Source organism: Oryctolagus cuniculus, chromosome 7 (assembly GCF_051225735.1).
Source record: "Oryctolagus cuniculus isolate XC-2025 breed Fujian yellow rabbit chromosome 7, ASM5122573v1, whole genome shotgun sequence".
NCBI lineage: Eukaryota > Metazoa > Chordata > Mammalia > Lagomorpha > Leporidae > Oryctolagus > Oryctolagus cuniculus.
In genome coordinates this window covers 42,153,838-42,169,496 of record NC_142873.1, presented here as the reverse complement: position 1 = coordinate 42,169,496, position 15,659 = coordinate 42,153,838, and the positions used below count along the sequence as shown (strand labels likewise).

General features: G+C 46.8%; 1 protein-coding gene and 1 long non-coding RNA gene across 7 annotated transcripts in view; one reads left to right on the top strand and one right to left on the bottom strand.

Annotated features, from left to right (window-relative positions):
• Window positions 1–809: 809 nt before the first annotated feature.
• LOC149125482 (uncharacterized) lies at window positions 810–14,469 on the bottom strand. 2 transcript variants are annotated; one of them, XR_016210527.1, is made up of 2 exons: window positions 14,336–14,469; window positions 810–1,175 (listed from the first exon to the last, which is right to left on the bottom strand). It is a non-coding gene; the product is annotated as an uncharacterized LOC149125482 (long non-coding RNA). The 2 variants fall into 2 exon arrangements; XR_016210528.1 differs by lacking the exon at window positions 14,336–14,469 and adding an exon at window positions 13,500–13,905.
• Window positions 14,127–15,659, top strand: part of LOC103350037 (SLAM family member 9) — a 32,264-nt gene continuing 30,731 nt past the window's right edge. For 2 of the 5 annotated variants that reach the window (XM_008264268.5, XM_008264267.5), the window contains exon 1: window positions 14,127–14,259. In XM_008264268.5, coding sequence (XP_008262490.3) covers window positions 14,190–14,259 — 70 coding nt within the window. In that variant the 5' untranslated portion in view covers window positions 14,127–14,189. Of the gene's footprint in view, window positions 14,792–15,659 lie in introns of all 5 variants that reach the window. The other 3 variants (XM_070076880.2, XM_070076879.2, XM_070076878.2) reach the window with 2 other exon arrangements.

Below are 15,659 nucleotides of genomic sequence, written 5' to 3'. Positions count from 1 at the left end.
TCTCTTCTTTATAAGCTATCTAGTCTGCAGTATTCTGTTATAGAAACAGAAATCTGATCAAGACAATTGGGAAAATCCATCTGTGAACTCCACCATGCTCACAGACTACAGGAGAGGGATCACGTGTGTACCCCAGGACTTCTAGACAAAACGTTCAAGGCAGTTGATTTTCCATCATGATAAAAACATACGGATTCTGTGTGTGCAGGATGGGTGAAGGATGTCAGTGAAGGGTTAGGAGTTACTTCCAGGAAGTCTACCTGAAGGGACAGGCCTGCCCTTCTTGTCTTCTCCCCCATCAGCTGGTTAGAACACAAGGTGATGGACACAGCCAAGCTGCCACCCTGGACCACAGCTATGAGACAGGAAGCCAGGGCCCCGAGGTGATGGTTTCTAACACCTGGGCTTCAGTGGTGGTGGTTTCTGTGTCCTGTGAAAATAATCTTTACAAGGAATCTCTACTTCTGGCCAGCTTTCTTACGTCATAATTTTAACCCTCCAAAACTATTTACATTGTCTTCTCCGACTTGTGAAAGTAACAGGTGCCTGTGAATTTTCCTATTTAAGCTAGAGGATGATCACTGGCACGTGTTTCTATTCTCACATGTACCACAGAAAAAGAAACTCCTGGTTTTGCAGGGCTTCTTACTGAAGCAAAGAGTTGGAGAGTCACATTCCATTTACATTAAAGCAGCACCAGTGAATACTCAGTTGCAAACATACATAAATGCTCTAAAGGAAAAGAATTCAATGATTCTTAGGATAGGAATCGGAGAAAATTCTTTGGAATATGGATGCTTGAGCTGGAATATTTTTAAAGATTTATTTATTTGAAAGTCAGAGTTACAAAGAGAGAGAAGGACAGAGAGGGGGGGGGGAGAGAGAGAGAGAGAGAGAGAGAGAGAGAGAGTCTTCCATCTGCTGGCTCACTCTCCAATTGGCTGCAATGGCTGGAGCTACGCTGATCTGAAGCCAGGAGCCAGGAGCTTCCTCCAGGTCTCCCACGTGGGTCCAGGGTCCCAAGGACTTGGGCCATCTTCTACTGCTTTCCCAGGCCATAGCAGAGAGCTGGATCGGAAGTGGAGCAGCTGGGTATCCAACTGGCGCCCATAGGAGATGCCGGTGCTTCACTCATATGGGATGCTGGCATTGCAGGTGGCGGCTTTATTCCTGAGCTGGAATTTAAAAAGATGAATAAAATTAATTAAGGAGAAAGGAGAAGGAGATTTCCAGGGGGTAGGAAACATGTGCCCTGTGCCGAGAGGAAACTTGTTATAGTTGAGAACCTGAAAAACAGCCATTATGACTAAAGTCAGGGAGCACAGAAGAGGACAGGGAGTGATGAGATGGGTGGCGGGGAGGGCGACCCCGCACAGCACGGCGGTGCATGCTAAGGATGCAACGTGCAAACGCTGATAAGCGAAGACGTGCTAAAGTGTGCACTTTGCAAAGATAACTCTGGCATCTGTACAGAGGCTGTGTCATGGGGGGGGGCAGTACATCAATTTAGCTGGTCACTGTAATTAATGAGGAAATGCTGAGAGACTATGGGTTGAACCAGAGTGCTGGCAACAGAGTTGGAGGAAAATAGATTATGTAAGAGCTTTTACAAAAATGAAATGGAAAAGACTTAGTGAGCCATGAGAATGGGGGAAGAAAGCGTCAGGGGTGACAGTGGCAACACTCACTGGTGTCGGGGATACTCAGGGAAGACTAAGGCCAGGTGCTCAGTCCTGGACATGTTGAGTGTCGGGTGACTTTGGGATATTAAAGGAGCAAACAAAAGTAGACATTGGGTTTACAACTATAGCTTGAAGTCGGCAGACCCAGCACTCAAAAGAAGGTCTGGCCTGGAGACACAAATCTGTAAGTGATTGGTGCATGGACAAAATGGTTTTTTTCTGTTTCCATTACTCCTCAGCTCTGCCAGAGGGCTCTTGTCTGCTGGGAGAGCAGCAGACTTGAGGCAGAGGAGGCTCCGGTCCAGGACCTGGAGGAAACTGTTTGCAGTCACGGCTGTTAGAAACGTGCTCGTCGTGGACAAGGTGACGTGAAGCAGCAAGGGTGATCTGGAGTCATTCACGGGCTTCCGTCTGTCTTGGGAGAAGTTAGGGATGATAACGTTGTCATTGAAGGGAGAGGCCTGGGCCTGGCACGGAAGCTCAGCCACACAGAACTGCTCGCTTGCTGGGGGAGAAGGGCATCTCCCTGGACACACTCAGCGGCCATCCTCAAAGATGTGTAAGTGCCAGCCACTACCAACAATTCACCTTGCATCTCCTACCTGGCCATTTCCAGGCATGGCCCAGTGCTGACGCTTCACGTGCCCCAAGCCTGCACCCCCCATGGCCTCTAGAGGCCCACAGTCTGTCCCATCTCTCCAGCAACTAAACTGCTGTTTCTCAAGCAAGAGTAAAACTCCTTTCTTAGTCATCTTTCCAGATCTTGAAGGATCCTGTGGATGCTGCATTTAGGTAACTCAGGAAGGCCACTTACACCATGCAGGGCTTCTGTCAGACTCCACAAAGTAGCCCGAGCCTTCTTTGGGTTAAGAAAGGGAAGGAGTCAATTTAACCTTGAACTGGGCAACCCAACCCTTTTTTTTTTTTTTTAACTAATTAAGGCTCAGGTTCACCTGGCTCCTGCCATCGGATCAGCGCGGTGCGCCGGCTGCAGCGCGGCGGCCATTGGAGGGTGAACCAACGGCAAAAGGAAGACCTTTCTCTCTGTCTCTCTCTCTCTCACTGTCCACTCTGCCTGTCAAAAAAAAAATACAAAAAATGAATAAAAAAAGATAAGTTTCTGTTGGTGCAAGAAACCTTTGCTAACTCAGCTCTCTGTGAACTTTTTGATGACCCTTCTCTGGTTTCAGTTCCTCTAATGTATTTCCTCTTTGGTAGTTCCACTGACCCTGCACACTCCTTTGCTGCAGCCCCTAACTGTTCTCGGTACTCTCTCTCCATAGTTGACCTCTTAACCTCACATGCCCGGTTTGCCCTATTCCTCTCCCCTCTACGGCACAGCCACACTTCCACACTTGCTCCACAACATGCGTTTCTCAGCCTTCCCCCACCTTCATGCCTCCGAATGTCAACAGGTCACCCCAATTCCATACCCCTGTTGCTTCTTCACTCTTTTTTTTTTTTTAAGATTTATTTTACTTATTTGAAAGATAGAGTTACAGAGAGAGGGGGAGAGAGAGAGAGAGAGAGAGAGAGAGAGAGAGAGAGAGGTCTTCCACCTGCTGATTCACTCTCCAAATGGCAGTAACAGCTGGAGTTGAGGCAATCTGAAGCCAGGAGCCAGGAGCTTCCTCTGGGTCTCCCATGCGGGTGCAGGGGCCCAAGAACTTGGGCATCTTCTGCTGCTTTCCCAGGCACATTAGCAGGGAGCTGGATCAGAAGTGGAGCAGCCGGGACTTGAACGGGTGCTGATTGAGGATGCCGGCACTGCAGGTAGGGGATTTAACCCACTGTGCCACAATGCCGGACCCTCCTTCCACCTAGTTGAGATGCTGTCTTCCTTGGTTTTCCTCATTTCACCTTTCCTGGACCTCCTCAGCTGCAAATCAATCCCTCTGGCTCCTTTGAGATAGCTCCTCTGTCTCCACGTCTATGCTTCCCTTAACTCTGGTGCTTTGAAGTGTTTGTCATAGGCCTTTTTTCATCTCAGCTTCCATTTTCTCACTAGGACATCAACTTTCCCAGATGCCCCTATCATCATATGCTGCTGACACCCATCATACACTGCTGTGTCTCCTCCAAGTCCTCTCTGCTCAGCATCGGACCCTGCATGTAACTCTACCAGACGTCTCCACTGGGACTCACGCCTGATAATTCCAGGGCTGCGCTTGCTGTCTTTGTTTTCTAATCCACTTCTATGTTCCTGGTCTCCGTCAAGAGCCCAACCCTGAAACTGGAGCTGCTCTTTGGCTCCTTTCTATCTCCCTGCCCCCCCCCGAAGTTGATCAGGTTCCCCCAACAGGTCAGGTCCCGTGCTCAGAATGTCACATGCAGTGACTTTATTTATTGTCACAATCGTAAAAGTCAAGAAAGAGTAAAGTTCAGCTGTTTCTAGCATTTATTGGGGAGGGCATTGAAGCAGAGCTCTCTCAGCCATCATATAATTTCTCAGCTTCCCCCCAGCTTGGCCTAGGTTGCAGCTGTGTGGAACAGGCTCCCCGGTCCCAGCGATGCCCGGCCTCCGCCCCCAATAGCAAGGGTGCCTTTTAGTTCCTTCACATTCAGCTTATCACGCTTCGTTGCAACATTGCAGCTTCCTCTTTTGTATTTTATGGAACTTGTTACGGAAAATGATTGATTATTCTCTCCCCACAGGATACAAAAGCAGAAGCAATTATGTTATATGTTATTTGGCATTAACTAAATGATGTGTTTCATGGGAAAGGCTGAAGCGGTTTCGATTGGTTTACTTGCGCCTAGGAAAAATGATTGAAACTCACACCCCCTCCACTCTAGTTCTCACTCATCTTTGTTGCCAACTCTCTCTGTGCTCGCTGATGGAGTGAGATAGGAAAGTCCTGGGGCCGGTGTCTACCCCGCCAGAACTCTGCAGGGGGAGGCTGAGCAGAGCCAATGGCTGGCCAGGCTGCTCCCTCAGAGAACTAACAGAGGAAGGGGCCCTGGGCCATCCACCCCAGAGAGTGTCACAGGGCAGGAGAGTGGGCATGAATCAACACTCAGGAGAAGATGGAGTGTGAAGAGGCCAGCAAAGAGGCAGTCCTGTGTGGTCAGAGCGGCCTGCTGACTCCTGCAGATAGATGTAAATCTACAACAATGTCAGATTAGCCATTCTTGGACAAAGGAAGTTTTTCATGGAAGGTGGGAACAGAACAGGAACCAAGACAGCAGGCGTGCAGGCACCTGTGAAGGGGTTAGTGTGGGAGGGAAAAGAGGAGGAGGGATATGGGAATGCAGTTGGGTGTTTATAGAAGCCATCGTGGAACTTTGTCGTGCCAGACCCTGGAAAGGAATCAAACCAGTCTCAAGCAGGTATCTGAGGACAACACAGCTGACACCATGAGCTGGTGCACCTAACTCCCAGTGCATCCCCCATCTAGGATGCCTTCCAGCACTGCAGTGCAGGGACAGCTCGAAACAACGCTTCCTGGACTCATTTCAGCACAGGTCCTACCAGCCTTTTCACATACAGAAGACTTGTATTCAACACTGAGCTGGACTGGGGTGGAGACAAGGTGCAGGTTACCATTTTGCTGGCATGGAGATGTCATGATTATGAATGAATAGGTCCTGACCCTGCTGTCCTTGGCAGAGCCAGCAGCTCTCTCCAGCCCAATTCCGCGCTGTGATTCTGGAAGTCATGTCTGTGATCTCTGGGTTGAGTTTGTCTCTGCAGTACTATGAGAAAAAGCATTGAGCTGAAATATATACTTCAGGAAACATTTTCTGCTTAATGTAAATCAAGTGTATGTTGTTGTATTAGTTTGCATTACAACAATGAAGTTTCTGAGAAAACTAACTTTGTAGAGAAAGGAGAGGTTTATGGTGGCTCACAGTTTTGGAGATTCATGATCTAAGCTCGGGCAGCCCTGTTGGTTTGACCTCTGGTTGGCAGAGTCCTGAGATGGTGCAGAATCTCACATGGCAAGAGGGAGCTCCTGTCTGTGCCTCTCCTTATAAAGTCATCCAGATTCAACTACAGGGCTTCATCTCAGCAGCCTAACCTGGTCTGGTCGGTTCCCAAAGAGCTCTCCTCTAAGCACCATAATTGGATTAAGTTTTCACCCTCTTAGTGCCATTATTTCACTTTGGATTTTATTTATCTTTCAAATAAAAATTTGGCTAAAAATGATATAAGAAATAGCCGGTAAGGAACTCTAAAGGAGAATAGAATATAGCATTCTCTCTTCTTTTAAAAATGATTTATTTATTTGTTTGAAAGTCAGAGTTACACAGAGAGAGGAGAGGCAGAGAGAGAGAGAGAGAGAGGAAGAAAGAGAGAGGTCTTCCATCTGCTGGTTCACTCCCCAATTGGCCACACCTGCCGGAGCTGCGTCGATCCAAAGCCAGGAGCCAGGAGCCTCCTCCGGGTCTCCCATGTGGGTGCAGGGGCCCAAGGACTTGGGTCATCTTCTTACTGCTATCCCAGGCCATAGTAGAGAGCTGGATGGGAAGTGGAGCAGCTTGGTCTCGAACTGGTGCCCATATGGGATGCTGGCGCCTCAGGCCAGGGCGTTAACCCGCTGCGCCACAGCGCGGGCCCTAAATATAGCATTCTCTAACTGACCTGGATGAGTTTGAAGGTGCTAGCATTTTTATCTAATTGATTTGAAAAAATGCATCGTTTTTACTGTGTAATGGGAACTAATCTGAAATTTACAAAAAATGCCGCTGTATGATGGGACACTGGTAGTTCATAGCACCCAGCTGTAAAAAGTTACTTAAATTATCCCCTGATCCACCTGCAACAAAGTACTTGTTGAAAATGTTGGCACAGAGACTGGCATTGTGGCACAGCAGGTTAAACTGCAGCTCGCGACACCAGCATGCCATATTGGAGGACTGGTTTGAGTCCTGGATATTTTACTTCAGGCCTAGCTTCCTGCTAATGTGCCTGGGAAGGCAGCAGAGGATGGCCTAAGTATTTGGACCACCAATGTGGGAGACAAAGATGGAGTTCTTGGCTTCTGGCTTTGGCCTGGCCCAGCCATAGATACTGCAGGCATTTGGAGAGAGAACCAGCAAATGGAAGGTCTGTGGCCAACACTGGGCTGACTTTGGCTGCCTACCTGCTTCATCTGTTGAAACAGACTTTTCTGAGGACTGGACCGGTGCTGCTGTGGGAACAAGTACCAGGCAAGCCTTAGGGCTGTGCTGGAGGAAACATGTAACCAGAAACAAGAGACAATTGCAAGAAGTGCAGTGCCAACAGCTGAAGTGACAGAGACTGTGAGAAAGTCGGCAGTGTCCAGGATTAGAAATCGTATCTGGGTTTAAAACCGCAGATGCATACTTCTCTGTGAAGCCAGGATTCTCACTGGGCCTTGGCAATGTCAACAGAGACACTCCCATTGGGTTTCTGAGTGCACACCAATGGGAAGGCAGGACATGCCTCCACCAACAGGTGCGGAAGCTGGAGGGATTTATTCAGAGGTGACAGCTAGCTAGATCCCAGCCTTACCGGAGAACCTATAATGAAATCTTGCAGAGGAGGTCTTGTCTTCAGAGGGCTTCCATTTTTTTTAAAAGATTTACTTTAGAAGCCAGCGCTGTGGTGTAGCAGGTAAAGCTGCTGCCTGCAGTGCTGGCATTCCATATGGGTGCCAGTTCTAGTCCCAGCTGCTCCACTTCTGATCCAGCTCTCTGCTGATGGCCTGGGAAAGCAGTAAAAGATGACCCAAGTCCTTGGGCCCCTGCACCCATGTGGGAGACCTGGAAGAAGCTCCTGGCTCCTGCTTTCAGATTGGTGTACCTCCAGCTATTTTGGCCATTGGAGGAGTGAACCATCAGATGGAAGACCTCTCTCTCTCTCTCTCTCTCTTTTCCTCTGCCTTTCAAATAAATAAATCAACCTTTAACAACAACAACAAAAAGATTTACTTTATTTATTTGAAAGGCAGAGTTAGAAAGAGAGAGGGTGAGATAGAGAGAGAGGGAGAGATAATGATAGAGAGAGATCTTCCACCTGCTGGTTCCTTCCTAAATTGCTGTAACAGCTGGGGTTGCGCCAGGCCGAAGCCAAGAGCCAGGAGTTTCATCTGGGTCTCCCGTGTGGGTGCAGAGGCCCAAGCACTTGGGCCATCTTCTGATGCTTTCCCAGGTGCATTAGCAGAGAGCTGGATCAGAAGTGGAGCAGCTGGGACTTGAACCGTGTCCATATGGGATGCCAGTGCGGCAGGTGGTGGCTTCACCTGTTACACGACAATGCCAGCCCCTGAAAGATGACAAGATGGAAAACATCATGCTGAGTGAAATAAGCCATCCCACAGGGACAAATATTTTATGTTCTCCCTGATCTGTGACAACTAACCGAGCACCTAAAAGGAAATCTGTTGAAGTGAAATGGACACTACGAGAAACAATGTCTTGATCAGCCCTTGTCCTGACTATCGAGGAACAACTTACTATTTTATTCCTTTTAGTATTTTTTTGTTCTACTTAATACCATTGGTTGAAATCTTTAATTAACACACAATTATTCTTAGGCATTTAAATTTAACTGAAAAGTGATCCCTGTTAAATATAAGAGTGGGAGTAAGAGAGGGAGGAGATGTACAGTTTGGCACATGCTCTCTCGGACTTACCCCTAATGGTATAACTAGAAATATGCCAGGGGATTCCAATTCAATCCCATCAAGGTGGCTGTACTAATCCTATCTTTCTTGATAGAATTAAAAAGGAGAGAATGATCCTACATGGGAAGCAAGATATGCAGCAGTCTTGTAGAATGGCAAATGCTCTATACAGCACTCTGGACTCAGAATCAGCCCTTAAGTCATTCGGATCTGGCTAAAAAGCCCATGAGAGTTTCTCAGGCATGGAAAGCCAAGACACTGTGGCAAAAAAAAAAAAATGACCTAAATGAAAGATTTCTGTGAGATCCCAGTGGAAAGAAAGAGCCATCTTAAGGGAGGAGAGATCTTCCATTTTGACTATGGCTTTGTCTAAATAAGATCAGAGTTTGTGAACTCAACAGGCTTCCATAGCCTTGGCAGCTCATGACAAGAGCCTCGGGTGATTTCTGATGCCATAAGCAAGAGTGTCAATTGTTAAATCAACAACAGCAGTCACTGTGCACTTAACTCCCCATGTAGGATCTCTGTCCTTAATGTGTTGTACAAGGTGAATTAACGGTAAAACTACTACTCAAATAGTACTCTATACTTTGTGTGTCTGTTTGGGTGCAGTCTGTTGAAATCTTTACTTAGTATATACTAAGTTGATCTTCTGTATATAAAGATAATTCAAAATGAATCTTGATGAGGAATGGGATGGGAGAGGGAGTGGGAGATGGGATGGTTGTGCGTGGGAGGGAGGTTATGGGGGGGAAAGCCACTATAATTCAAAAGTTGTACTTTGGAAATTTATATTTATTAAATAAAAGTTAAAAAATATGAATGAGGATAAACATATGAACACCAATGGCATGACCTTGATTAACTTAATGGACATTGTAAGTAAAAATGGAGATAAGAATGGACATTGAGAAAAAGTCAGGAAGGTGGGATTGTATTTATAGCCAAGAGCAGGAGATGAGTAGAACTAATAAACAAATCCAAGAACAACAAAAAAATTCATGCTCTTGGATTCAGCATGACTTACCTCCAATTATTGTAGGCACATGGAAAGTGAAAAATCAGATATAAGATCTCTCTGTCTTGTCTGTCCCTCTTAGATCTTAGTAGATAAGCTATGTTGTTCCTCTTATAAGAGGAAGAGACGAGGGACTGATGCAAGTAGGGTACCCGCCAAATGATGCTATCTATCATAGAGCAGGAACATGGTACCAGGGCAGTCCCTGACTCTGAAGAGGGAGGAAGTGTTGCAGAGGATTCGGTTTTAAACCAGAACACTGCCAGTGTTGATCAAGCAGCAGCTCTGGATGGCAAACAGAGTTCTTTCTGGCAGAGTTGCATGCACAGTGCCAGATTTGATGAGCTGGTACCCTCCCAAGGAGAGGGCAAGAGCCACAAAGGACCAGAAAATTACAAGAACATTAAAAGAACTCCAGATAAGAGAGTACTGTCCCTACCATTAGAAAAAGGAGGGATATTACACAGGACAGAGGAACCTAGTACCACAAGTGTACATTGTGACTTATCTTCTCTCCTACCGTTGGATGAGAGAATTGGCAGAGTTACAGATGTTTTCTGAGAGGAGGGAATGGGATGGAAAAGATTTTATTCATTAAAATCCCAAAGAGGCTGAGGAAGGCAGCCCAGTGAGCGGAAGGCATGAGACAAATCTTTGGGGGTAGAGAGGGCCCCGGACACTGTGGAAGGATCACTTTTCAGAAGTTGGCTGTGAGAGGAGACAGGTGGCAGTGGAGTGCAAACAAGACCAAAGAGGCCACCCCGTTTAATTCCCCCTCAGACAACTTCCAGCTGCTGCTGAAGGTATGAAGCTAATGAGGTGATCAGCTTGTGTGGATTGCACAGCATGCAAACAAGGAAGACCCAAAACACCAGGAAGGATTTGCTAACGGAGAAGGTACATGGAAGAGACCAGGAAGGTCTATAGTTAAAAAACACCCAAAAAAGAAGATGGTTTTGGTCATCCTGGGCTATGAATGTGAAATTCAGAACAAGCTTAATCAAGTGTCTGAGTTACACAGAGATGAACATTGCAGAAGATGCCGGACCAGATGGCCTCCCTATCCTTGGAGTTGTTCAATGACAAGGGTGCTGTTAATCAGTGTACGTGGAGGGATTTCTGTGCCCGGTAGAAGCTCAAAAGGTCCCAGCCTTCTGTAATACCATGGATCAGCTGAGCTTTCAGCAGGGCTGAGCTGTCCCTCCTCTCCTCAGTCATTTCCACTTCTCCCCGCATGACGGAAGCCCCAGTTAGAGTTCTCCATTCTGAGTCATAAATGGGAATCGAATCAGCAGATTCCAGAACATCCTAAAACAACAACTTCTCTGTCTCCTCACGCATCCCCTATGACTCTGATTAGCAAACATCTCCCCTGGCCTTGTTTTCCTGCTTTAAATTTCAGTCTGCAGAAGAAAAGCCAGTTTGTGTCTCAGACACTAGACCATAGAATCTGGATCAGCTCATTCCGACTATTACATGCTCTCCAGTTCTGAACACTCCCCATAGACCAAGTCTTGTCTCGGGTATTTGGGCTGCACAGAGAGGGTGAGAATAGATGAGAAAGAAGGCAAGGATCTTTTCCTATTTGTCAAAGTCAACAAAGTAGCTTATAAAATTCAAATTCATAGTCACCAGGGAGATAAAAATTAAATAAAATATCATTCTCATATATCAAATTGACAACCAGGTTATTGGTATGGCTGTGTAAAAATGGGCCCTCTCATGGACTGTTTGGTGGGAATGCAGGCATGAGAGTGGCATTGGACAGGATATGCCATAAATGTACAATGTTTATATGTTGTAAATGTACAATGCCCTTTGATCTTAAAATGCTTCTTCTAGGGATGTATTTTAACAGATGCAAAGCCATATACATGTTCAAAGAAACAAGTTGATGGATGTAACAGCTGAAACTGCTGCTGGCCTACCCAACATTAATTCTCTTTGTATCAGTCAGTTTTTCTTCACCATAGTAAAAACTCCCTTTGCAAAGAGACAAGATTTATGGAGATCACAGCTTTGTTGTTTCAAAGTTGAAGACTGGGCAGCTCCATTGGTTTTGCTTCTGATGAGAGTAGTAATGGTAGAGCATAGAATGTAGGCAGAAATATCAGCCAGGAAGTAGGCTCAGACTCAGGCTTTTATAAGCAACCCTCTCTTGACAACTGCTTTCCAGGGACACACCCTCAGTGACCAAAGGACCTCCCACTAGGCCCACCTGCTACATACCATAATTGGATTAAGTTTCTACTTTCTTCATCCCATTCATTTGTGACAATGTGGCATGACTTTGATAGCCATATTGTATTCAAACCATAACCCACACCCTTCTCAACTATGAGGGTACTTCCAAAAAGCTCACAGAAAAATGGAATTAAAAAATAAGAAATCTTGAAAGTCATGCATAATTTTTTCATAGTATGTATTTTCTGTGAACTTCTTGAAGGCCCTTATAGTGGTGTGCCTAAATAAAGGGCCAATGAAACGCAAACCAAACTACTGGATGAGGGGCTGGCACAGTGGTGTAGCAGGTAAAGCTGCTGCCTGCAGTGCTGGCATCCCATATGGGCACTGGTTCTAGTCCCAGCTGCTCCACTTCTGATCCAGCTCTCTGCTATGGCCTGGGAAAGCATAAGATGACCCAAGTCCTTGGGCCCCTCCATCCGCATGGGAGACCTGGAAGAAGCTCCTGGCTCCTGGCTTCAGATTGGTGCAGCTCTGGCTGTTGCGGCCAACTGGGAGGTGAACCAGTGGATGGAAGACCCCTTTCTCTTTCTGCCTCTCCTCTCTCCTTGTAACTCTGACTTTCAAATAAGTAAATAAATCTTAAAAAAATACTGGATGAGGTTTGAGAGAAAACTCTCTATGTTCCATTCTTGTCTCCTCTCTGGTGTCTGGAGCTTGTTCATTATGGTTGCAGTTCCAGCAGCCATTTTGTGACCTTGTGGAAAGGAGGACCCACTCAGGGCAGAAAAGTCTAAGGAGCCCCGGGACACTGATGTCTCATAGTTTCCACTCCTGCCCTTCAGTGCCTTGCTTCAGAGTCTTTTCATGGGAGGGACACAAGAGATAAACAAGGCTGTGCTTTGTTTGGGTCACCACGATTAGGTCTATGTTACCAGTAGCCAAGGGCATTTCTGATACACATGTTTGTCATAACATTGGTTTTAAAATACAGAAATGATGTAAACAGTCTGAATGTCCATAGCTTCCACCTTCTAGAGCTTTTCCAGATCCGTTTCCAGCTGCGGTACACAAGAATCCTCACATCAAACCTCTCTTTCTTTAAAAGAAACTTGAACTTGGCCACACTTCAGCACATTCCTCTCAAGCTGCTGGGGAACCACATTTTTTTTTTTTTTGACAGGCAGAGTGGACAGTGAGAGAGAGAGACAGAGAGAAAGGTCTTCCTTTTGCCGTTGGTTCACCCTCCAGTGGCCGCCGCGGCCGGTGTGCTGCGGCTGGCGCACCGCGCTGATCCAAAGGCAGGAGCCAGGTGCTTCTCCTGGTCTCCCATGGGGTGCAGGGCCCAAGCACTTGGGCCATCCTCCACTGCACTCCCGGGCCACAGCAGAGAGCTGGCCTGGAAGAGGGGCAACTGGGACAGAATCCGGAGCCCCGACCAGGACTAGAACCCGGTGTGTCGGTGCCGCAAGGCAGAGGATTAGCCTAGAGAGCTGCGGCGCCGGCTGGGAACCACATTTGTAATGTAAATATTTTTGAACTTCAGAAAAAGAAAATAAAAAGTAAATAAGAATCAATAATTATAAACTGTATATAAAACCCCAGATTATATCAACAAACACAGGGATGTTGCAGGGTGAGGGGGAGGAGAGCAAGAATGGAGCAAGAGTGAGTGAGTTTGGTGGGGGGAGAGAGAGAAAGAGAAAGAGAGGGAGAGGATGAGAAACTTGCTTAATTCTCATGCAGCAGGGAAAAGTAGATAACACTTTTTCACAGCATTGCTGATTACAGGAAAAATAGGTCTAAACTTTTTAAAGAATTTATAGGAAACAACCAATAAAATTGAAAATAAGATATTTAGCTTCAAAATCATTAGAGGTCAGAGAAGAAAGTTAGCATTCTGCAAACTTTTTGTCAGGGCTGTGAAAAATAAGTGAAAAGATTTTAAGCAGGCAATCTCATCATATGTTCACAGTTAATTTGCAAATTGAACATTTTAAAGCAGACACAAAAAGATCATACTTTAAAGGTGTGATATATCCCGGGGCCAGCGCTGTGGCATAGTGTGTAAAGCCGCTGCCTGCAGTGCCGCCGTCCCATACGGGTGCTGGTTTGTATCTCGGCTGTCCCACTTCCGATCCAGCTCTCTGCTATGGTCTGGGAAAGCAGCAGAAGGTGGCCCAAGTCCTTGGGCCCCTGCACCTGTGTGGAGACCCAGACGAAGCTCCTGGCTTCTGGCTTTGGTTCTGCGCAGCTCCAGCTGTCGCAGCCAGTTGGGGGTGAACCAGTGGATGGAAGACTTTCTCTCTCTCTCTGTTTCTCCTTCTCTCTCCTTGTAACTCTGACTTTCAAATAAATAAATAAATCTTTAAAAAATATGAATAGACATCTTTTCATCACAGAGAAAGGAACGAGATACTGAAAGGCAAACCCATGTCCACTGTGCTTCCTTTGCATGCAAATCCTTCAAGGACATGAGAATGTGAAAAAACTCTCAATGTAGATTCTAAGCAGATAAAGCCTTAATGATTTCATTTTTATATAGAGAGCAAGCACATGATAACACTAGACAACAATATGGAAGTATGTGAAAATAATTATAATAAAATAAAACATTAAAAAGATAAAGAACTTTAAAATCATTCAGGAGGGAAGGGGTGGTGGGCGGGGCAGAGGAAGAGGCCATCTCTACACCTCAGTCGCCGGGCAGAAATGGACTCCTTGGGCGGCGGCTGCTCGTTCCCCATCCAGATCCTGGTGCTCAGAGCCAGCCTCCTTCTAGGTGAGCACTGGGTGTGGTGGGAGGCTGAGGCTGCCGCGCGCAGGCAGGCGGGCAGCTGGGGCTTTCATGGAATCACCTTCCTGGTTCCTTGAGCGCCGAGAAAGTTGACAGCGAGGAAAACAGGGCTGGCCTTTCTGTGTTGGCTCCAAGTGACCAGCAAACAGCCCAGGAAAATCAGCCGCAAACCCCTACTGCAGAGGACTGTTATTTGCAGCTGTGATCCTGAGAGCAGCGTCTGGGTCTGTGGTTTCCTGCTGCGTTGGCACTAACCAGCTCACAGTCTCTGGCTCCAGGCGGGACAACACTAGGCTCTCATCCACTTTATGTGCTGCTTCCCAGCTGCTTCCAAGCACTCGATGGCGGGCTGCAGGCTGTGGATACTGCCTGGTGAGAACTCTGACTTTATGTCCTGGCCCCTGCCTTTGCAAAAGCCCTTTACGGATGTGAAGAGGAGCTGAGTTCTGCAGTCAGACCCACTGGGTCTCAACTCTTGCTCCACCACATGCTGTCCCTCAGATCTTGGGCAAATTGGGTACGTGTGGGGACGCACTGTTCCTTTCTGAGCCTTGTTTTCCTCAGCTGTAAAATGGCTAGACTGATACCTCACTCAAGGTGTTGTTTGGGAGCCCGGATGAAACTGCATACCGACCACTCTCTGACATAGGGGCACAGGTGATTTTTGTGTTTGGTGGTCAACTTTTTTGCTGAAAAATTTACAGATAAAAAGAAAAAGGGACACCATTTCCCTGGTTCGTGATTAAACAGTGTCATATGATTCAATTGTTCCGTAATGAATCTTCCTGCAGCAAGCGAGTTGTGGCAACAGAAAGTGTGTACTTTCATAGTGGTTTCAAGTGGTTCCCCTTGCTAACCAATAAAGGAGATACTGCTGCTATTGTTGGTACTGAGCAAAGGATGAACAGATGGAGCAGATAAACAAACATCAGAGATAGTCATCCTCACAGGTAATCAAACAGGCAAATTAAGAAAATGGAGGGCCGGCCCTCGGCTCACTAGGCTAATCCTCTGACCTGCGGCGCCGGCACCCCGCCTGGCATTCTAGTCCCAGTCGGGGTGCCCCGGTTGCCCCTCTTCCAGTCCAGCTCTCTGCTGTGGCCCGGGAGGGCAGTGGAGGATGGCCCAAGTGCTTGGGCCCTGCACCCCATGGGAGACCAGGATTAATACCTGGCTCCTGGCTTGGGGTCGGTGCAGTGCGCCGGCCCTAGCGGCCCACTTTGGGGGTGAACCAATGGAAAAAGGAAGACCTTTCTGTCTCTCTCACTGTCTAACTGCCTGTCAAAAAAAATAAATAAAAAAAAGGAAAAGAAAATGGGAGATGATATTTTGCCTATCAAATTAGCATTTTTATGAGACTATTCGGGATGGCAGTGGAGCAGTGC